Here is a 24584-nt window from a genome sequence, read left to right on the forward strand (position 1 = left end):
GTATGTTATTTTGCCACTTAATCCATGTAATACCATTTTGGTTTGCCAAAGCATAATTTTCTCAATATTACAATTTTCCTTATTTTTTGCATTTTTTTTACTGAATTGTTTTAAAAAGAGTAAAAAAGATACCAAAAATTGTACTTTCATTATTTTTATGCCCCACCTACGATAGTGCCTCCATTCGTCTGTCCGTCCGTCCGTCTGTCCCGCTTCAGGTTAAAGTTTTTGGTCAAGGTAGTTTTTGATGAAGATGAAGTCCAATCAACTTGAAACTTAGTAACATGTGCCCTATGATATGTTTTTTCTAATTTAAATTCCAAATTAGAGTTTTGACCCCAATTTTACGGTTCACTGAAAATAGAAAATGATAGTGCAAATTTCAGGTTAAAGTTTTTGGTCAATGTAGTTATTGATAAAGTAGAAATTTAATCAACTTGAAACTTAGTGTACATGTTCCCTTTGATAACATCATTATAATTTGAATGCCGAATTAGAGAATTTATTCCAATTTCACGGTCCACTAAACATAGAAAATGATAGTGCGAGTGGGGCATCCGTGTACTGTGGACACATTCTTGTTTTAAACCAACATAGTACTAGACTTCCATATCAGTAGTAAGTCATAAATGTTGTTTTCCTCTGGTGATGGATAATTGAAAACGGTTAGAAACTGGCTTTTCTTAAATTTTCTCAATTTTTCTTATTTTAGCATTTTTTTACCTTATTTTTTTTTTTTAAATCAAAAAGATACCAAAAATTTCATTTTCATCATTTTTCACACCAAAATAGTACTAGACTTGCATATGATAGTTTATTCATTAGTGTTGTTTTCCTCTGGTGATGGATAAATGAAAACGGTCAAAAAACGGCTTTTCTCAAACTTTCTCAATTTTCCCTATTTTAGCATTTTTTTTACCTTATTTCTTGAAAAAAATCAAAAAGATACCAAAAATTTTATTCTTATTATTTTTTACACCAACATAGTACAAGACTTCCATAGAGGTAGTTAAGTCATTTAGGCTGTTTTTCTCCAATGATTGATCATTGAAAATGGTTAGAAACTGGCATTTCTCAATTTTCCTTATTTTAGCATATTTTTACCTTATTTTTTGAAAAAAATCAAAAAGATAACAAAAATTTTATTTCCATTATTTTTTACACCAACATAGTTCTAAACTTCCATATAGGTAGTTTATTCATAAGGGCTGTTTTTCTCCAATGATGGTTCATTGAAAACGGTTAGCAACTGGCATTTCTCAATTTTTTCAATTTTCCTTATTTTAGCATTTTTTTACCTTATTTTTTGAAAAAAATCAAAAAGATACCAAAAATTTTATTTTCATTTTTTTTTACACCAACATAGTACTTGACTTTCATATAGGTAGTTTTGTCATAAGTATTGTTTTTCTCTGATGACGGATAATTGAAAACAGTAAGAAACGGGCCTTTTCCCCATACATTTCAAAGGAAAATAGCGGTTTGAGCCCTTATATTGAATTTCATTAAAAAAAATGTCAAATTCACAAAAAATTGAAAAAAAATTATATATTCCCAGTCAGTATGTTATACTGAAAGGGAAAAATATAAGTTTGACCAAATTAATTTTTTTTAGTTGAACAGTCCTGCCTGGTTTTCTCTGGCATTGCTAGACAATAAAATGTAGATGTAAGCAACCACAGTTTATAGTCCGGCCTTTGAAAGTGGAATTTATATTGTATACCTCGCTGTAACATGCATAAAGGGCAGCAACACGACAAGATAGAACAAAATAACAATATAATTGAGAAAACCTTTGTCCTTGTTGTGTATATAATTATAATTTAAAACAAAGGAGAATGTCCGGTAAGGACCGATTTTGGCCTCAAATTTCAGTTTCATCGAACGAAAGATTTCGACCACTTTTTGAACACTTTTAAAGCGTCTATTTCAATTGATTCAATTATTTTTTGTGAAAGATTTTAACTCATTTAGTCATTAAAAACGATCCGATTCAAGCTAAAATATGAAAAATCTACCAAATATGCGAAAAAAATGTCCCTTTAAGATGGTTTTTGTCAATCTTTATATATGTTATGTATTATCATCAAATACAACTTATATTTCAATATTTTGGATGAACACGAATGCGGCCACTTTCGTTTTACACGGAAACCGTCTAAAATTTAACTAAAATGCTGGAATTGTGAAGATTTCAGTAATTTAGCATGGCTTAATGGTGGTTGTACCCAATATATGTGCATTGTATTGTCAAAAACAGCCCATATTTATGTAGCAGAACCATTTTACTATCCAATTAATAACTAAAAGTTTACATTTTAACAATTTTGTAAAACTGCTATATTTTGGGGCCAAAAAGTGCTCTTACCAGACCTACTCCTTTGTTGTGTTGACATGAATATCAATTATGTGGTCATTTTTTATACTTTTTTGTTTACAAAACTTTCAAATTTTCGAAAAACTAAAGATTGTCTTATCCCGGGAATAGATAACCTTAACAGTATTGAGCACACCTTTTTGGAATTTTCGATCCTCAATGCTCTTTAACTTTGAATTTGTTTGGTTTTTTTTTAACGTTTTGATATGAGCGTCACTAATAAGTCTTATTTAGACGAAACGCGCGTCTGGTGTACTAAATTATAATCCTGGTACCTTTAATAACTTTTGATACGAAAAGTTGCATGAGCAAGCCATGTTGATGATTCGAACAAAGCAAACAGGTAAACTAGTGGTGGTTTAAATTTTACAATATATCAAAGTTTGTAAACAGATTATTTCTCAAAATTCATGTTCTCACACAAGTTATATATTAATTACGATAGAAATATTTAATAAGACAAAAGGTCTGGTTAGCTCCGAACGAGAACAAGAAATTCTATTCTTTCATCCTTTAAATTTAACAATGATCAGTGAATCAAATTTAACAACAACAAAATTATTTTAATTATCTAATCCTTATCATTAACCTATCATTTCAATAAATATTTATAAAGAATGTTTAGCAATCAACAAATATTCAGATAACTGCGTTTGGTTACCAAAAAACTTGTACCTGATTCTTTAGTCATTACAATTTTCACAGAAGTATAAGTAATTTACGGCCTAGTGTTTTGAAATGGACTATTTGTGTTTATTGGTAATAATCTATATGTTCCTGATGATGGGTTAGTATTCCATATTTACAACAGAACTTAAAATACCTCGTAAATTATATTGTACTTTGTTAGTATAGTTTTCATTCGAACGGCCGTTAAATCTCTTTGTGAAAGATCGACATTTACAAGGACGGGCTAACAAAATTAAGAATGACATTGTTTTTTATTGTAATATTTTAAGACATTTTCATTACTTTTACAGTTTGATATTTTCAGATATAATGCGTGATTTCGAATCATGACAATTAAAGTGTAGAATAGATAAAATACTTTATCATGCAATTTCCAACTACTGTACAAATAGCAGGTAAATAAATACAGTTTTGCTTTATTTGTACTTGTACAACTAAAGTCTCCTGTTACCCAACAGTCATGTTGAGAAAACCGTTATATGAATATTGCTGTTTCCTAACCAGTTCATTTTGGTGACCTCTTCGCGGTCCGCGTTTCAACGATTTCTTTGAAAAATTAAAGAAAATGATTTGGATTAATAACTACAGTTTCAAGTTTTGGGAAACATTTCAGGATAAATAAAATATATGTATATCGTCGGAAATATAAATTAAAACATGTACTCGCTACGTTAACATTACTATGTACCAGTAAATGAAATTATCGTGCCCTTACTGACGATATCATTATATGCCAAAAATCACGACTTGAGCTCTTTCCATGTTTTTCAAATGATTATGGTTAATGTTTGTCAAATATCATGAATAAATAAAAACTATACAACTGTTCTGTATATTTTTCATTATCTGATTTATTTTATGTTCAGATCAAGTTTATCAGATATATGTAGTGTGTCCACTTGCTTTTATTTAAGGCCGTTTCAAAATATTCAGATCCTGTAATAGTTGGTCGAACAGGTTTTTTTTTCACATGTCATTTCAATTCCAATAAAACAATTTATGTAAGTATTACATATAAGAACAAAACGTTGTGGTATGATAGCCAATGAGACAACTCTTCACAAGAGACCAAAATGACATAGAAATTAACATCTATATGTCACCGTATGGCTTTAAACAATCAGCAAAGCCCATACCGCATAGTAAGCTATAAAGGGCACCGAAATGACAATGTAAAACAATTCAAATGCGAAAACTAACGACAACCACTGATTTACAGGCTCCTGACTCGGGACAGGCACATACATACATTATGAGGCGGGGTTAAACATGTTAGCGGGATCTCAACCCTCCCGCATGTCTTTTTACAGAACAATCGTCTTTTGGAGTGTTTTTTCTTATTGTAATCAAAGTCATCATCACGTCGATTCCCAAAATCATCATTCCAATTGAACGTAAATAAACACATAATAAAAAGCTGAATTCAGCTCCCCAATTGTGAACTTTTATATGTTTATGTAACAACATTTCCACAATGCCTGCTTATCAAGCATATATTTCAAAGTTAAAACCATATTCTAGGTCTATTACTTCTCATTATGATTTCCAAGAAAGATGGTTGCTCCTCAAAAGAAAGCTTTCAAACCATGAGTTTAAACCGTTCCTTAGTTATTTCTTGAATGCCATCACTAGCTGACCGTTATGTTTATATATATTTCACATATGACATGTGTTACGATCACCGAAATAATATTGAACTAAATGTTTGAGCATTTATTCAAAATGTTAAAAAAGTTTGTTATAATTAAAATGTTATTGTATATCGGTATATTTTCAAACTAATTACACTTCATATTAAAACAACTAACTATATATACATATTTATAGCTTCATCTCAGATTCCTCCCGGACCACCATCCATCGACGGACCTCAGATCATTGTTTTGAATTCTCAGACAACTTTACATTGTACGTCTGGTAGAGGTGATCCAACACCCACTTTGACATGGTTCAGGGACAACATGGAACTAACAACTGGAATTATTACAACAATATCCGGTACAGCGGTGACAACATCATTAAGATTTAATGTTACCAAAGACGATCATTTAGGGATTTTTGAGTGCCGTGCAGAAAATGGTGTACTACAAAACCCACTTTCTACCACTAAATTCATCGAAGTTCACTGTAAGTTTATTTCTGGAATCAAATTCTGGATTACAAAACTACCTCTTGAATAAAAACATAATTATTCCAGCCATCTTATTTTTGATTTTGCAAAATTATTTTTTTAAGTGATCAATAGGGACATTTTAACTACACGTTTCGTTTGCAATTACGTATTTACTCTATTTTGGAATCTCGGGAAAACGGTTTTATCACAAGCTTTCATGTTGATGTTTAAATAAATACAAAAACAAATAATAGGAGGATTTAACCTCAATGAATACAAAAGCGTCATTTTCCTTTTCATTTCGTATTTAGAATAACGAAGCATGACAAAATTGATGGCTAATAGGTGTTACTGCGGCAGTTCTATTTTCACTATTTTTTAAATGAGAGTGGAAACTCAAAAAACAAACTTCGCGATAATCTAGAAAAAACAGATTCATAGAATTATAGCATCAATTAACGTTTACTTACATGAATTGAAGTTATATTTAATTTATTTGAAGAAACTGAAAATTATTGGGATTGTTATATAAGCACTACTCGTGAATATAGGGAAATGAAACCATTTATCCTTTTTCGAATGATTACCATAATATAATTATAATACACTGATCAATATGATAAAAGTTAAATTAATTTGCCGTATTCCTTGCATCTTCTTGTCTGATCTAACAAGTTTAAAAGAATTTAATATATATGTTGAAAATGTGTGTTTTATAACAAGTACAGTAAAACCTGTATAAACCGGCCGGCTACGGGACTATGAAAAAGGGCCGGTTTGGACAGTGAGTCGGTTTATTCAGGTTTCCGTTTTGACCGAAAGTAAATGACTTGTGACGTCTGACATTTTGCATGTAAAAGTTCTCTCTGATTGTTAATTATATCTGATAAATTAAAATACTTTCACTTCGTTTTTCATTGTTTGCATTTGCATCATAATGCTCGCGTTGTTTGTATATATACATGTTGTGATTTATTTTAGCTTGATGACGCAAATTCATCAATCGCCTTAAATGTGGGGTAAGATCTGCCTACCCTTACATAGCACCTAGTTTTGGGTTGTGCTTTTGTTAATCAATGTTAAGTTTGTGGACTGCTATTTTTTTGTTTTTTTTTTTTTTTACAAAAAGGGTTTTATCAATCTCCGGCGCTGAGTTCATTTCCGTTCGATACATGCTCCGCAATACTACACTTAATATTGAGTGTAGTGTTACATAGTATTGAACGGAATAAATATTGGATCCCTGCGCCAGAGATTTTGGTTTATATCAATTTTCAAGACTTGCTTAATAAGAGATGTATAAATGTTGGTCTTTTGGAAAATGTTGTTTGTGCTGTTTTTAGACCCTTCTACAACGAAATTTGTTTGACATGCACACGTATAAAAATTGCGGTTTTTATCCAACGCAATCATAGGTTTGAACGTAGTTTTCAATTTAGACTCGTTTATATATATATATATATATATATATATATATATATATATAACTCGTCTAAACATCAACCCAACAATGTTAGATCTGTAAATTTGCTTTCGCAGATCTAAATTTGCGAAAGCAAATTTACAGATCTAACATTGTTGGGTTGATGTTTAGACGAGTTGTATATACATTATGTACACAGCCATGTATCACCATCATTGATGGCGATCCGATGGATACATCTGTTGTAGGGTTGTCACTGACTCAGACGTACTTATATATATATATATATATATATATAAGTATATATATCACAATTTTCGACCTCCATTTTCATTTACATAGCACTACTGTTCGAAGATATTTCACACTGCGGCATCAGAATCTTTCATGTACTAGGAAGAAGACGACGACATTGTATAATGACAGATTGCAACTGACATTGCATTATTACTTTAAAAAAAGAAATATTTGCATTGCTAAGCAGTGCAAACATAATGTTAGTATCTTTTCATTGAAATTCAGTGATTTATAAAAGCGATATAATCAACTAATGGCCAGAATAATATAACATCCAGTGGAAAGGTGTGACATGACATCTTCTAATGGATAGAACGAGTACACAACCATGATAGTGTACATAAGTAAAAGCTGATAAACTGACATGGTTGAAACAGATATATGGGGACAAGAACCAGAAACATGCGTTGAAGAAATATTGAACTTTCTCTCGTATTTTAAACATTCTCATCAGATTATTATTTGCAACAGTTACTTTTGTTAAACATGTTTAAGTGCATGTGTCTTACAGGAACGACTATTCAATCATTTTTTCTCATTCCATCTGTTCAATATTATATGCAATCGTGTTATACATGTTATATTGATTTCGTATACATATGTTGAATAGTTTCACCAGACTCACCAACTTTGACTGGACCATCCACTTTGACATTAGGACAACAAGGCAGATGGACATGTATTTCTGCAAATGGTTATCCAGCTGGTATAATGACCATGAGAAATAAAAATAAAAATACTCAGTTTACTACTGAGTTTACATCTTCCAGTGTATTAGATCAAAAATCCTTTGATGTTACTGGTACCCTTACCTGGAGCCCCGTAATTGTTAACAATGGAGATACCATTTGCTGTGATGTAACACATACAACTACACTAGGAAGTACTCCACAGACAGTCTGCAGACAAATTACTGTCGCTCGTGAGTATTTTTTATTTCAATAATAACTGCTTATTTATTGCAGAGAATACATGAATAAATTAAGACTAGTATTGACCGTCAGCACGTTAGACGATGGCATTATTCTAATGTATTTTAACACATTTTCATTTAAAATTGGCTACTAGTATTCATAATTTACTAAAAATAAAAGTCACTGTAAGACATTGTAAAAATTCAATACTTTTTTCTTCAAAATTACAGGCGAACTAGACTAACACTGACAATTATAAACACAGCAGTATCACATAACAAAAAAAAATCAATATGCAGTGGAAGTTATAGTTTAAATGGTTATTTTTCTACATTCTCAATCATTGATAAGAATGTATGGTTCTCCAACCAAGTCTGCAAGCTTAAATTATCAGACACTCAAATAGTATAACAAGTTAAGATAAACACGTGTTAACACTTTATAGTTACTGTTTAAAAAAACAGACACATTAAAAAAATGTTTTATATTTACGAAAATATGTGAAAGGATAGGTTTCGCAAAATTAAATTTTTGCAGTCTTACATGTCTTAATCTAAATACCATCATTTGACTGAGAATTATCTGAAACTGTATTGATTACTCTCGCATATTTTTTAATTTTTTAACACTCGTAATCACAAATACATGCCACATTTGTAGTACTTACGACAGTGAGAAAAACTATATTTACATACAAGTGAATGGATCTAATCATCAATGAGAACTTTATGATACAATTTCAAACACATTATTGATTGAAACAGAGTAAACTTTTAGTTTTTTTATTATCTTCCCTTTAAGCTTATTATTATTCATGACGTTTGTTACACGAGTTCCTAGCCTATCTTTTAGACTGGAGCAATCACAAAATGGGGTCGATGGTGAGGTATCAAACAGGATATGCAAACTCATCATCGAAAACAGGTTGGGATGAAGGTTGGTGTCTGTAATAACATTAAAATCCGCTGCATTTGTTTCGTTCTATTAGTTATAAGTGATGAAACTGTTGTTCAGAGGTTTATCGTCTGTTGCTGTGGTTCACCAGTGTTTCTCGTTTTTTTAAATATAGATTTTACTGTTAGTTTCCTCTTTGAGAGGTTTTACACAGTGTGAGTCAACGCTCCAGTGTTGAAGGCCATTTTTTTTACCTATAATAGTTTACTTTTACATCTTCTCATATCTATTGACAATGCCACAGCAAGTAACTAAAAACAAACAAAAAAGTATATAGATAACACCATACAGAAAAAGTAATGAACAACACAAACCGTCCCAAAAACCTGGAGTAATATCATAAGCTAAAGAAGGGTAAAATAAAATCTATTGGGAACTTATCTGCATGTTCACAGCTGATATTTTTCTGTCATGTTTTGACACTTTTTGTATTGCCTGAATCTTAAAAAGACTGGAACGTGCGAAAAAGGTGGTTATGTGAATATCGATAATCCAGGAGTAATAACAGATACATTTGCCTATGTAAGATACATTTACGAATGTTGATACTGATGAACATATAAAAGGGAATTATAAAGATAAATTAAAGTTATACAATCTATAGCATATTAATCTATTGCAATAAAAAATCATAATATCTAATAAAATTTGTAGATTTAGCTTACTAAGTCCTTATATTTGTATAAAGTAACATTCGTTTATAGTGGGAAATAGTTTTAACGTTGATTCAGCTACAATTAAAAATTGCTTGCCGTCCCTCTCTGTGATTACCGTGAGATATCGCTGGTTCATTTCCCAATCAATCTATCATCAAGAGAAGATAATTAATTCGATTTTCATTCATAGTCTTTTTCAAAAATGATGAACGGTTCTTTATATTGGTATGTAATCATTTTAAGCGTTTCAAATTTATGAAATCATATTCGTACATCAATGTTTTTGATACACCATTAACAAAAACTGAAATATATTGAATCGATACAATTTGCAATTATTCGAAATTATATCAGAAACATAAACTTCATTATAAAATAATGAACCTGTTAAGGGGAGAGAATACTCGCATAACTTTTTCGAATTGACATATAATACAACGAAATGTCACTCTTGCATACAAATGGCACAACAATAGAATATTTTTACTGTGCAGTCGTCCGCCACCTTCAATGATGATTCTAAATTATAAATATAACCAAAAGTTGTTAATCTATAGATAGTGAAGACTAATGAAAGCTAACCCACTGTAAAAATATTTTTTTGCAATTTTTTAAAACTTCCTCAGACAAATGCTCGAGTCACTTGACTTTCAAAGCTCAAAATTAACTTTTTTACACAATGTTTGAACAAAATAGTCAAATATTATTCGCTGCTCAAAGTGTAAAACGCAATAAAAATCGTATGCTTGCACCTTCCTACAGAAATACGGATTTAATTAAGTCCTGAACATTTCGACATTTCATCGTATATTTATATAAAAACCGGTTTTAACCAAATCACAAGTACGTGTTAAGATCCGACTAAATACCTATTTCCCGATATAGTCAGGTAAAATTGCTACAATATATCATTACTATAGATTTTATAGGTATTCTTTACTTTATTTGTTCATAGCAAAGCACACTTTTTCTTATGCAAATATATGCTCTGAAATAACTTAATTTTTCATTGTGAATTTGAAAAAAAGACAACTCAATATTAGCTCCACAATGTGAAAAACTGATATCGTATAAAATGCCACGGCATGCGAAAAAGAAAAAAAATCAATAAAGAAAAAGGAGGGCCTAATTTGAAAAAAAAAAAGTAAATTTACGAACTTTTTGTGACTGATATGAATTACGACAATCATTTAACTGCTGAATGTTTTTGTTAGCATAAATGTATCAGACATGTTAGATTTGTATATATGAAATACAATTAAGTCTTATATAACATGCTTATCAATTCTCTTCTCAGACGCTCCGAGTGTCAGTTTGATCCATAATGCAATGAATGTAGACTTCGGAAATAATGTGACCATTGGGTGTGTTATCTCAGCTAATCCATCTCACACTTCTGTTTATTGGAAGAAGATTTCTGGAGTACAAGCGATAACTATTGACATGACAAACATAAACAAATATGGTGGTGGAACAGTGGCGTCACCATCACTTTATATAATCAGCGCTGATACAAGTGATGCTGCTGATTATATCTGTTTTGCTACCAACTCTTTTGGAACTGGTCAAAGTAGTCAAGGAACTCTAACTGTTCAAGGAAGTAAGTTATTTCAATTATTGTGGGCACTTAGTTAATAGCTTTTTAAGAATATTTTAAAGTATCTTGAAACTCAGAGTATAGCAGGAAACATGTTTTCCAGACACTTGTAAAGTTGTAGAAGAGGTGTATATTTATTAATCTATTGCAATAAAAAATCATAATATCTAATAAAATTTGTAGATTTAGCTAACTAAGTCCTTATATTTGTATAAAGTAACATTCGTTTATAGTGGGAAATAGTTTTAACGTTGATTCAGCTACAATTAAAAATTGCTTGCCGTCCCTCTCTGTGATTACCGTGAGATATCGCTGGTTCATTTCCCAATCAATCTATCATCAAGAGAAGATAATTAATTCGATTTTCATTCATAGTCTTTTTCAAAAATGATGAACGGTTCTTTATATTGGTATGTAATCATTTTAAGCGTTTCAAATTTATGAAATCATATTCGTACATCAATGTTTTTGATACACCATTAACAAAAACTGAAATATATTGAATCGATACATTTTGCAATTATTCGAAATTATATCAGAAACATAAACTTCATTATAAAATAATGAACCTGTTAAGGGGAGAGAATACTCGCATAACTTTTTCGAATTGACATATAATACAACGAAATGTCACTCTTGCATACAAATGGCACAACAATAGAATATTTTTACTGTGCAATCGTCCGCCACCTTCAATGATGATTCTAAATTATAAATATAACCAAAAGTTGTTAATCTATAGATAGTGAAGACTAATGAAAGCTAACCCAATGAAAAAAAATTTTTGCAATTTTTTTAAACTTCCTCAGACAAATGCTCGAGCCACTTGACTTTCAAAGCTCAAAATTAACTTTTTTACACAATGTTTGAACAAAATAGTCAAATATTATTCGCTGCTCAAAGTGTAAAACGCAATAAAAATCGTATGCTTGCACCTTCCTACAGAAATACGGATTTAATTAAGTCCTGAACATTTCGACATTTCATCGTATATTTATATAAAAACCGGTTTTAACCAAATCACAAGTACGTGTTAAGATCCGACTAAATACCTATTTCCCGATATAGTCAGGTAAAATTGCTACAATATATCATTACTATAGATTTTATAGGTATTCTTTACTTTATTTGTTCATAGCAAAACACACTTTTCTTATGCAAATATATGCTCTGAAATAACTTAATTTTTCATTGTGAATTTGAAAAAAAGACAACTCAATATTAGCTCCACAATGTGAAAAACTGATATCGTATAAAATGCCACGGCATGCGAAAAAGAAAAAAAATCAATAAAGAAAAAGGAGGGCCTAATTTAAAAAAAAAAAGTCAATTTACGAAAAAAGATGTGACTGATATGAATTACGACAATCATTTAACTGCTGAATGTTTTTGTTAGCATAAATGTATCAGACATGTTAGATTTGTATATATGAAATACAATTAAGTCTTATATAACATGCTTATCAATTCTCTTCTCAGACGCTCCGAGTGTCAGTTTGATCCTTAATGCAATGAATGTAGACTTCGGAAATAATGTGACCATTGGGTGTGTTATCTCAGCTAATCCATCTCACACTTCTGTTTATTGGAAGAAGATTTCGGGAGTACAAGCGATAACTATTGACATGACAAACATAAACAAATATGGTGGTGGAACAGTGGCGTCACCATCACTTTATATAATCAGCGCTGATACAAGTGATGCTGCTGATTATATCTGTTTTGCTACCAACTCTTTTGGAACTGGTCAAAGTAGTCAAGGAACTCTAACTGTTCAAGGTAGTAAGTTATTTCAATTATTGTGGGCACTTAGTTAATAGCTTTTTAAGAATATTTTAAAGTATCTTGAAACTCAGAGTATAGCAGGAAACATGTTTTCCAGACACTTGTAAAGTTGTAGAAGAGGTGTATATTTATTAATCTATTGCAATAAAAAATCATAATATCTAATAAAATTTGTAGATTTAGCTAACTAAGTCCTTATATTTGTATAAAGTAACATTCGTTTATAGTGGGAAATAGTTTTAACGTTGATTCAGCTACAATTAAAAATTGCTTGCCGTCCCTCTCTGTGATTACCGTGAGATATCGCTGGTTCATTTCCCAATCAATCTATCATCAAGAGAAGATAATTAATTCGATTTTCATTCATAGTCTTTTTCAAAAATGATGAACTGTTCTTTATATTGGTATGTAATCATTTTAAACGTTTCAAATTTATGAAATCATATTCGTACATCAATGTTTTTGATACACCAATAACAAAAACTGAAATATATTGAATCGATACATTTTGCAATTATTCGAAATTATATCAGAAACATAAACTTCATTATAAAATAATGAACCTGTTAAGGGGAGAGAATACTCGCATAACTTTTTCGAATTGACATATAATACAACGAAATGTCACTCTTGCATACAAATGGCACAACAATAGAATATTTTTACTGTGCAGTCGTCCGCCACCTTTAATGATGATTCTAAATTATAAATATAACCAAAAGTTGTTAATCTATAGATAGTGAAGACTAATGAAAGCTAACCCACTGTAAAAATATTTTTTTGCAATTTTTTAAAACTTCCTCAGACAAATGCTCGAGTCACTTGACTTTCAAAGCTCAAAATTAACTTTTTTACACAATGTTTGAACAAAATAGTCAAATTTTATTCGCTGCTCAAAGTGTAAAACGCAATAAAAATCGTATGCTTGCACCTTCCTACAGAAATACGGATTTAATTAAGTCCTGAACATTTCGACATTTCATCGTATATTTATATAAAAACCGGTTTTAACCAAATCACAAGTACGTGTTAAGATCCGACTAAATACCTATTTCCCGATATAGTCAGGTAAAATTGCTACAATATATCATTACTATAGATTTTATAGGTATTCTTTACTTTATTTGTTCATAGCAAAGCACACTTTTTCTTATGCAAATATATGCTCTGAAATAACTTAATTTTTCATTGTGAATTTGAAAAAAAGACAACTCAATATTAGCTCCACAATGTGAAAAACTGATATCGTATAAAATGCCACGGCATGCGAAAAAGAAAAAAAAATCAATAAAGAAAAAGGAGGGCCTAATTTGAAAAAAAAAAGTAAATTTACGAAAAAAGATGTGACTGATATGAATTACGACAATCATTTAACTGCTGAATGTTTTTGTTAGCATAAATGTATCAGACATGTTAGATTTGTATATATGAAATACAATTAAGTCTTATATAACATGCTTATCAATTCTCTTCTCAGACGCTCCGAGTGTCAGTTTGATCCATAATGCAATGAATGTAGACTTCGGAAATAATGTGACCATTGGGTGTGTTATCTCAGCTAATCCATCTCACACTTCTGTTTATTGGAAGAAGATTTCGGGAGTACAAGCGATAACTATTGACATGACAAACATAAACAAATATGGTGGTGGAACAGTGGCGTCACCATCACTTTATATAATCAGCGCTGATACAAGTGATGCTGCTGATTATATCTGTTTTGCTACCAACTCTTTTGGAACTGGTCAAAGTAGTCAAGGAACTCTAACTGTTCAAGGAAGTAAGTTATTTCAATTATTGTGGGCACTTAGTTAATAGCTTTTTAAGAATATTTTAAAGTATCTTGAAACTCAGAGTACAGCAGGAAACATGTTTTCCAGACACTTGTAAAGTTGTAGAAGTGGTGTATATTTATTAATCTATTGCAATAAAAAATCATAATATCTAATAAAATTTGTAGATTTAGCTAACTAAGTCCTTATATTTGTATAAAGTAACATTCGTTTATAGTGGAAAATAGTTTTAACGTTCATTCAGCTTCAATTAAAAATTGCTTGCCGGTCCCTCTCTGTGATTACCGTGAGATATCGCTGGTTCATTTCCCAATCAATCTATCATCAAGAGAAGATAATTAATTCGATTTTCATTCATAGTCTTTTTCAAAAATAATGAACCTGTTAAGGGGAGAGAATACTCGCATAACTTTTTCGAATTGACACATAATACAACGAAATGTCACTCTTGCATACAAATGGCACAACAATAGAATATTTTTACTTCGCAATCGTCCGCCACCTTCAATGATGATTCTAAATTATAAATATAACCAAAAGTTGTTAATCTATAAATAGTGAAGACTAATGAAAGCTAACCCACTGTAAAAATATTTTTTTGCAATTTTTTAAAACTTCCTCAGAAAAATGCTCGAGCCACTTGACTTTCAAAGCTCAAAATTAACGTTTTTACACAATGTTTGAATAAAATAGTCAAATATTATTCGCTGCTCAAAGTGTAAAACGCAATAAAAATCGTATGCTTGCACCTTCCTACAGAAATACGGATTTAATTAAGTCCTGAACATTTCGACATTTCATCGTATATTTATATAAAAACCGGTTTTAACCAAATCACAAGTACTTGTTAAGATCCGACTAAATACCTATTTCCCGATATAGTCAGGTAAAATTGCTACAATATATCATTACTATAGATTTTATAGGTATTCTTTACTTTATTTGTTCATAGCAAAACACACTTTTTCTTATGCAAATATATGCTCTGAAATAACTTAATTTTTCATTGTGAATTTGAAAAAAAGACAACTAAATATTAGCTCCACAATGTGAAAAACTGATATCGTATAAAATGCCACGGCATGCGAAAAAGAAAAAAAATCAATAAAGAAAAAGGAGGGCCTAATTTAAAAAAAAAAAAAAAGTCAATTTACGAAAAAAGATGTGACTGATATGAATTACGACAATCATTTAACTGCTGAATGTTTTTGTTAGCATAAATGTATCAGACATGTTAGATTTGTATATATGAAATACAATTAAGTCTTATATAACATGCTTATCAATTCTCTTCTCAGACGCTCCGAGTGTCAGTTTGATCCATAATGCAATGAATGTAGACTTCGGAAATAATGTGTCCATTGGGTGTGTTATCTCTGCTAATCCATCTCACACTTCTGTTTATTGGAAGAAGATTTCTGGAGTACAAGCGATAACTATTGACATGACAAACACAAACAAATATGGTGGTGGAACATTGGCGTCACCATCTCTTTATATAATCAGCGCTGATACAAGTGATGCTGCTGATTATATCTGTTTTGCTACCAACTCTTTTGGAACTGGTCAAAGTAGTCAGGGAACTCTAACTGTTCAAGGAAGTAAGTTATTTCAATTATTGTGGGCACTTAGTTAATAGCTTTTTAAGAATATTTTAAAGTATCTTGAAACTCAGAGTATAGCAGGAAACATGTTTTCCAGACACTTGTAAAGTTGTAGAAGAGGTGTATATTTATTAATCTATTGCAATAAAAAATCATAATATCTAATAAAATTTGTAGATTTAGCTAACTAAGTCCTTATATTTGTATAAAGTAACATTCGTTTATAGTGGAAAATAGTTTTAACGTTCATTCAGCTTCAATTAAAAATTGCTTGCCGGTCCCTCTCTGTGATTACCGTGAGATATCGCTGGTTCATTTCCCAATCAATCTATCATCAAGAGAAGATAATTAATTCGATTTTCATTCATAGTCTTTTTCAAAAATGATGAACTGTTCTTTATATTGGTATGTAATCATTTTAAACGTTTCAAATTTATGAAATCATATTCGTACATCAATGTTTTTGATACACCAATAACAAAAACTGAAATATATTGAATCGATCAATTTTGCAATTATTCGAAATTATATCAGAAACATAAACTTAATTATAAAATAATGAACCTGTTAAGGGGAGAGAATACTCGCATAACTTTTTCGAATTGACACATAATACAACGAAATGTCACTCTTGCATACAAATGGCACAACAATAGAATATTTTTACTTCGCAATCGTCCGCCACCTTCAATGATGATTCTAAATTATAAATATAACCAAAAGTTGTTAATCTATAGATAGTGAAGACTAATGAAAGCTAACCCACTGTAAAAATTTTTTTTTGCAATTTTTTAAAACTTCCTCAGAAAAATGCTCGAGCCACTTGACTTTCAAAGCTCAAAATTAACGTTTTTACACAATGTTTGAATAAAATAGTCAAATATTATTCGCTGCTCAAAGTGTAAAACGCAATAAAAATCGTATGCTTGCACCTTCCTACAGAAATACGGATTTAATTAAGTCCTGAACATTTCGACATTTCATCGTATATTTATATAAAAACCGGTTTTAACCAAATCACAAGTACTTGTTAAGATCCGACTAAATACCTATTTCCCGATATAGTCAGGTAAAATTGCTACAATATATCATTACTATAGATTTTATAGGTATTCTTTACTTTATTTGTTCATAGCAAAACACACTTTTTCTTATGCAAATATATGCTCTGAAATAACTTAATTTTTCATTGTGAATTTGAAAAAAAGACAACTAAATATTAGCTCCACAATGTGAAAAACTGATATCGTATAAAATGCCACGGCATGCGAAAAAGAAAAAAAATCAATAAAGAAAAAGGAGGGCCTAATTTAAAAAAAAAAAAAAGTCAATTTACGAAAAAAGATGTGACTGATATGAATTACGACAATCATTTAACTGCTGAATGTTTTTGTTAGCATAAATGTATCAGACATGTTAGATTTGTATATATGAAATACAATTAAGTCTTATATAACATGCTTATCAATTCTCTTCTCAGACGCTCCGAGTGTCAGTTTGATCCATAATGCAATGAATGTAGACTTCGGAAATAATGTGTCCATTGGGTGTGTTATCTCTGCTAATCCATCTCACACTTCTGTTTATTGGAAGAAGATTTCTGGAGTACAAGCGATAACTATTGACATGACAAACACAAACAAATATGGTGGTGGAACATTGGCGTCACCATCACTTTATATAATCAGCGCTGATACAAGTGATGCTGCTGATTATATCTGTTTTGCTACCAACTCTTTTGGAACTGGTCAAAGTAGTCAGGGAACTCTAACTGTTCAAGGAAGTAAGTTATTTCAATTATTGTGGGCACTTAGTTAATAGCTTTTTAAGAATATTTTAAAGTATCTTGAAACTCAGAGTATAGCAGGAAACATGTTTTCCAGACACTTGTAAAGTTGTAGAAGAGGTGTATATTTATTAATCTATTGCAATAAAAAATCATAATATCTAATAAAATTTGTAGATTTAGCTAACTAAGTCCTTATATTTGTATAAAGTAACATTCGTTTATAGTGGAAAATAGTTTTAACGTTCATTCAGCTTCAATTAAAAATTGCTTGCCGGTCCCTCTCTGTGATTACCGTGAGATATCGCTGGTTCATTTCCCAATCAATCTATCATCAAGAGAAGATAATTAATTCGATTTTCATTCATAGTCTTTTTCAAAAATGATGAACTGTTCTTTATATTGGTATGTAATCATTTTAAACGTTTCAAATTTATGAAATCATATTCGTACATCAATGTTTTTGATACACCAATAACAAAAACTGAAATATATTGAATCGATCAATTTTGCAATTATTCGAAATTATATCAGAAACATAAACTTAATTATAAAATAATGAACCTGTTAAGGGGAGAGAATACTCGCATAACTTTTTCGAATTGACACATAATACAACGAAATGTCACTCTTGCATACAAATGGCACAACAATAGAATATTTTTACTTCGCAATCGTCCGCCACCTTCAATGATGATTCTAAATTATAAATATAACCAAAAGTTGTTAATCTATAGATAGTGAAGACTAATGAAAGCTAACCCACTGTACAAATATTTTTTTGCAATTTTTTAAAACTTCCTCAGAAAAATGCTCGAGCCACTTGACTTTCAAAGCTCAAAATTAACGTTTTTACACAATGTTTGAATTAAATAGTCAAATATTATTCGCTGCTCAAAGTGTAAAACGCAATAAAAATCGTATGCTTGCACCTTCCTACAGAAATACGGATTTAATTAAGTCCTGAACATTTCGACATTTCATCGTATACTTATATAAAAACCGGTTTTAACCAAATCACAAGTACTTGTTAAGATCCGACTAAATACCTATTTCCCGATATAGTCAGGTAAAATTGCTACAATATATCATTACTACAGATTTTATAGGTATTCTTTACTTTATTTGTTCATAGCAAAACACACTTTTTCTTATGCAAATATATGCTCTGAAATAACTTAATTTTTCATTGTGAATTTGAAAAAAAAGACAACTCAATATTAGCTCCACAATGTGAAAAACTGATATCGTATAAAATGCCACGGCATGCGAAAAAGAAAAAAATCAATAAAGAAAAAGGAGGGCCTAATTTAAAAAAAAAAAAAGTCAATTTACGAAAAAAGATGTGAATATATGAATTACGACAATCATTTAACTGCTGAATATTTTTGTTAGCATAAATGTATCAGACATGTTAGATTTGTATATATGAAATACAATTAAGTCTTATATAACATGCTTATCAATTCTCTTCTCAGACGCTCCGAGTGTCAGTTTGATCCATAATGCAATGAATGTAGACTTCGGAAATAATGTGACCATTGGGTGTGTTATCTCAGCTAATCCATCTCACACTTCTGTTTATTGGAAGAAGATTTCTGGAGTACAAGCGATAACTATTGACATGACAAACATAAACAAATATGGTGGTGGAACAGTGGCGTCACCATCACTTTATATAATCAGCGCTGATACAAGTGATGCTGCTGATTATATCTGTTTTGCTACCAACTCTTTTGGAACTGGTCAAAGTAGTCAAGGAACTCTAACTGTTCAAGGAAGTAAGTTATTTCAATTATTGTGGGCACTTAGTTAATAGCTTTTTAAGAATATTTTAAAGTATGTTGAAACTCAGAGTATAGCAGGAAACATGTTTTCCAGACACTTGTAAAGTTGTAGAAGTGGTGTATATTTATTAATCTATTGCAATAAAAAATCATAATATCTAATAAAATTTGTAGATTTAGCTAACTAAGTCCTTATATTTGTATAAAGTAACATTCGTTTATAGTGGAAAATAGTTTTAACGTTCATTCAGCTTCAATTAAAAATTGCTTGCCGGTCCCTCTCTGTGATTACCGTGAGATATCGCTGGTTCATTTCCCAATCAATCTATCATCAAGAGAAGATAATTAATTCGATTTTCATTCATAGTCTTTTTCAAAAATAATGAACCTGTTAAGGGGAGAGAATACTCGCATAACTTTTTCGAATTGACACATAATACAACGAAATGTCACTCTTGCATACAAATGGCACAACAATAGAATATTTTTACTTCGCAATCGTCCGCCACCTTCAATGATGATTCTAAATTATAAATATAACCAAAAGTTGTTAATCTATAAATAGTGAAGACTAATGAAAGCTAACCCACTGTAAAAATATTTTTTTGCAATTTTTTAAAACTTCCTCAGAAAAATGCTCGAGCCACTTGACTTTCAAAGCTCAAAATTAACGTTTTTACACAATGTTTGAATAAAATAGTCAAATATTATTCGCTGCTCAAAGTGTAAAACGCAATAAAAATCGTATGCTTGCACCTTCCTACAGAAATACGGATTTAATTAAGTCCTGAACATTTCGACATTTCATCGTATATTTATATAAAAACCGGTTTTAACCAAATCACAAGTACTTGTTAAGATCCGACTAAATACCTATTTCCCGATATAGTCAGGTAAAATTGCTACAATATATCATTACTATAGATTTTATAGGTATTCTTTACTTTATTTGTTCATAGCAAAACACACTTTTTCTTATGCAAATATATGCTCTGAAATAACTTAATTTTTCATTGTGAATTTGAAAAAAAGACAACTAAATATTAGCTCCACAATGTGAAAAACTGATATCGTATAAAATGCCACGGCATGCGAAAAAGAAAAAAAAATCAATAAAGAAAAAGGAGGGCCTAATTTAAAAAAAAAAAAAGTCAATTTACGAAAAAAGATGTGACTGATATGAATTACGACAATCATTTAACTGCTGAATGTTTTTGTTAGCATAAATGTATCAGACATGTTAGATTTGTATATATGAAATACAATTAAGTCTTATATAACATGCTTATCAATTCTCTTCTCAGACGCTCCGAGTGTCAGTTTGATCCATAATGCAATGAATGTAGACTTCGGAAATAATGTGTCCATTGGGTGTGTTATCTCTGCTAATCCATCTCACACTTCTGTTTATTGGAAGAAGATTTCTGGAGTACAAGCGATAACTATTGACATGACAAACACAAACAAATATGGTGGTGGAACATTGGCGTCACCATCACTTTATATAATCAGCGCTGATACAAGTGATGCTGCTGATTATATCTGTTTTGCTACCAACTCTTTTGGAACTGGTCAAAGTAGTCAGGGAACTCTAACTGTTCAAGGAAGTAAGTTATTTCAATTATTGTGGGCACTTAGTTAATAGCTTTTTAAGAATATTTTAAAGTATCTTGAAACTCAGAGTATAGCAGGAAACATGTTTTCCAGACACTTGTAAAGTTGTAGAAGAGGTGTATATTTATTTTTTGAATTCCTACACTTATACTGTAATTTTTGCTGTTTATTACTCCTTGGTACCGTTTCAGTAATACCAGTTGTCACTGTAACAACATCAGCGTACATGGTCAATGTTGACAGCTCTATCACTCTAGAGTGTCAAGTTACTGCAGACCCAACTCATAGTTCAGTATATTGGCAGAAAGTTATAGGAAACAATACAGAAACTTTAACTATAAATGGTGGAAAATACAACGGATCATCAGTGAGCAATCCTAATCTTACTATTTCAAATACTCAGTTTAGTGACGCTGGATCATACTACTGTTATGCAAGAAATATGTTGGGAGTGGGATCTAGTACTCAAATCATCTTAGCTGTCACTGGTACATGGAGTGAGTATTATTTCAACTTTTGAATATCAGATTTATCAAATTAACGTGTTTGGAAACTGATTATACTAATTGTTGATTGCACATTTATTTCCATTATTTAGTTGTTAGTATAACATCATTTAATGTAAAACCGACCACTACCTGATGCTTTTTATGTCAGCGTTCTTTTGTAGATTGAATTAAGTGTAGCATTAAGTTGTATTTGAGGGGTTTTTTTTTATTTTTATCCCCGAGATTCTAATTACATCCAATTGTTAAATGTTTAACTTGAAAGCATAAAATTGTTTGCTATTTTTAAATGGTTTGCAAAATGACAATATAAGTTTTCATGCACATTTATTTGAAATAGAAATATAGATTTATCATTTTTAAGGGTCAGCTGTTAACAAATGTTGGAACTAATCTTGTCTAAAACTTGTATTTAGAAAATTGCATTTCCAAGAGTTAAATAAATCAGTGTATGCATGCGCAAACACATGTTATTTTATTTAGAGTATGGGTTTATTTATAAAGCAAAAAATGCAGGTCATATTAAAATTCACAATGAAGGTAGGTTGAACACAAAATTTTACGCAGATGAGATAATTTCAGCATTTCAAATTGTAAACCCACGAAATCCACGAAAAGTTGTATCAAACAAAAATTGTAATGAATCTACGGTAGTGTGATTAGGGCGGTGATATTTTTCTGTCATGTTTTGACACTTTTTGTATTGCCTGAATCTTAAAAAGACTGGAACGTGCGAAAAAGGTGGTTATGTGAATATCGATAATCCAGGAGTAATAACAGATACATTTGCCTATGTAAGATACATTTACGAATGTTGATACTGATGAACATATAAAAGGGAATTATAAAGATAAATTAAAGTTATACAATATATACATGATATAGCATATTAATCTATTGCAATAAAAAATCATAATATCTAATAAAATTTGTAGATTTAGCTAACTAAGTCCTTATATTTGTATAAAGTAACATTCGTTTATAGTGGGAAATAGTTTTAACGTTGATTCAGCTACAATTAAAAATTGCTTGCCGTCCCTCTCTGTGATTACCGTGAGATATCGCTGGTTCATTTCCCAATCAATCTATCATCAAGAGAAGATAATTAATTCGATTTTCATTCATAGTCTTTTTCAAAAATGATGAACTGTTCTTTATATTGGTATGTAATCATTTTAAACGTTTCAAATTTATGAAATTATATTCGTACATCAATGTTTTTGATACACCAATAACAAAAACTGAAATATATTGAATCGATACATTTTGCAATTATTCGAAATTATATCAGAAACATAAACTTCATTATAAAATAATGAACCTGTTAAGGGGAGAGAATACTCGCATAACTTTTTCGAATTGACATATAATACAACGAAATGTCACTCTTGCATACAAATGGCACAACAATAGAATATTTTTACTGCGCAATCGTCCGCCACCTTCAATGATGATTCTAAATTATAAATATAACCAAAAGTTGTTAATCTATAGATAGTGAAGACTAATGAAAGCTAACCCACTGTAAAAATATTTTTTTGCAATTTTTTAAAACTTCCTCAGACAAATGCTCGAGCCACTTGACTTTCAAAGCTCAAAATTAACGTTTTTACACAATGTTTGAATAAAAAAGTCAAAGATTATTCGCTGCTCAAAGTGTAAGACGCAATAAAAATCGTATACTTGCACCTTCCTACAGAAATACGGATTTAATTAAGTCCTGAACATTTCTACATTTCATCGTATATTTATATAAAAACCGGTTTTAACCAAATCACAAGTACGTGTTAAGATCCGACTAAATACCTATTTCCCGATATAGTCAGGTAAAATTGCTACAATATATCATTACTATAGATTTTATAGGTATTCTTTACTTTATTTGTTCATAGCAAAGCACACTTTTTCTTATGCAAATATATGCTCTGAAATAACTTAATTTTTCATTGTGAATTTGAAAAAAAGACAACTAAATATTAGCTCCACAATGTGAAAAACTGATATCGTATAAAATGTCACGGCATGCGAAAAAGAAAAAAAATCAATAAAGAAAATGGAGGGCATAATTTAAAAAAAAAAAAAGTCAATTTACGAAAAAAGATGTGACTGATATGAATTACGACAATCATTTAACTGCTGAATGTTTTTGTTAGCATAAATGTATCAGACATGTTAGATTTGTATATATGAAATACAATTAAGTCTTATATAACATGCTTATCAATTCTCTTCTCAGACGCTCCGAGTGTCAGTTTGATCCATAATGCAATGAATGTAGACTTCGGAAATAATGTGACCATTGGGTGTGTTATCTCTGCTAATCCATCTCACACTTCTGTTTATTGGAAGAAGATTTCGGGAGTACAAGCGATAACTATTGACATGACAAACACAAACAAATATGGTGGTGGAACATTGGCGTCACCATCACTTTATATAATCAGCGCTGATACAAGTGATGCTGCTGATTATATCTGTTTTGCTACCAACTCTTTTGGAACTGGTCAAAGTAGTCAAGGAACTCTAACTGTTCAAGGAAGTAAGTTATTTCAATTATTGTGGGCACTTAGTTAATAGCTTTTTAAGAATATTTTAAAGTATCTTGAAACTCAGAGTATAGCAGGAAACATGTTTTCCAGACACTTGTAAAGTTGTAGAAGAGGTGTATATTTATTTTTTGAATTCCTA

General features: G+C 30.6%; 1 protein-coding gene across 3 annotated transcripts in view; it reads left to right on the forward strand.

Moving 5' to 3' along the window:
* Positions 1-3041: 3041 nt before the first annotated feature.
* Positions 3042-24584, forward strand: part of LOC143080084 (basement membrane-specific heparan sulfate proteoglycan core protein-like) — a 35366-nt gene continuing 13823 nt past the window's right edge. Inside the window, exons 1-12 of one of the 3 annotated variants that reach the window (XM_076255760.1) lie at positions 3042-3164; positions 4895-5194; positions 7511-7822; positions 10722-11024; positions 12501-12803; positions 14284-14586; positions 15898-16200; positions 17684-17986; positions 19468-19770; positions 21081-21383; positions 21582-21887; positions 24133-24435. In XM_076255760.1, coding sequence (XP_076111875.1) covers positions 3116-3164; positions 4895-5194; positions 7511-7822; positions 10722-11024; positions 12501-12803; positions 14284-14586; positions 15898-16200; positions 17684-17986; positions 19468-19770; positions 21081-21383; positions 21582-21887; positions 24133-24435 — 3391 coding nt within the window. In that variant the 5' untranslated portion in view covers positions 3042-3115. The remainder of the gene's footprint in view (positions 3165-4894; positions 5195-7510; positions 7823-10721; positions 11025-12500; positions 12804-14283; positions 14587-15897; positions 16201-17683; positions 17987-19467; positions 19771-21080; positions 21384-21581; positions 21888-24132; positions 24436-24584) is intronic. The other 2 variants (XM_076255761.1, XM_076255762.1) reach the window with 2 other exon arrangements.

This window comes from Mytilus galloprovincialis, chromosome 6, assembly GCF_965363235.1.
Source record: "Mytilus galloprovincialis chromosome 6, xbMytGall1.hap1.1, whole genome shotgun sequence".
Taxonomy (NCBI): domain Eukaryota; kingdom Metazoa; phylum Mollusca; class Bivalvia; order Mytilida; family Mytilidae; genus Mytilus; species Mytilus galloprovincialis.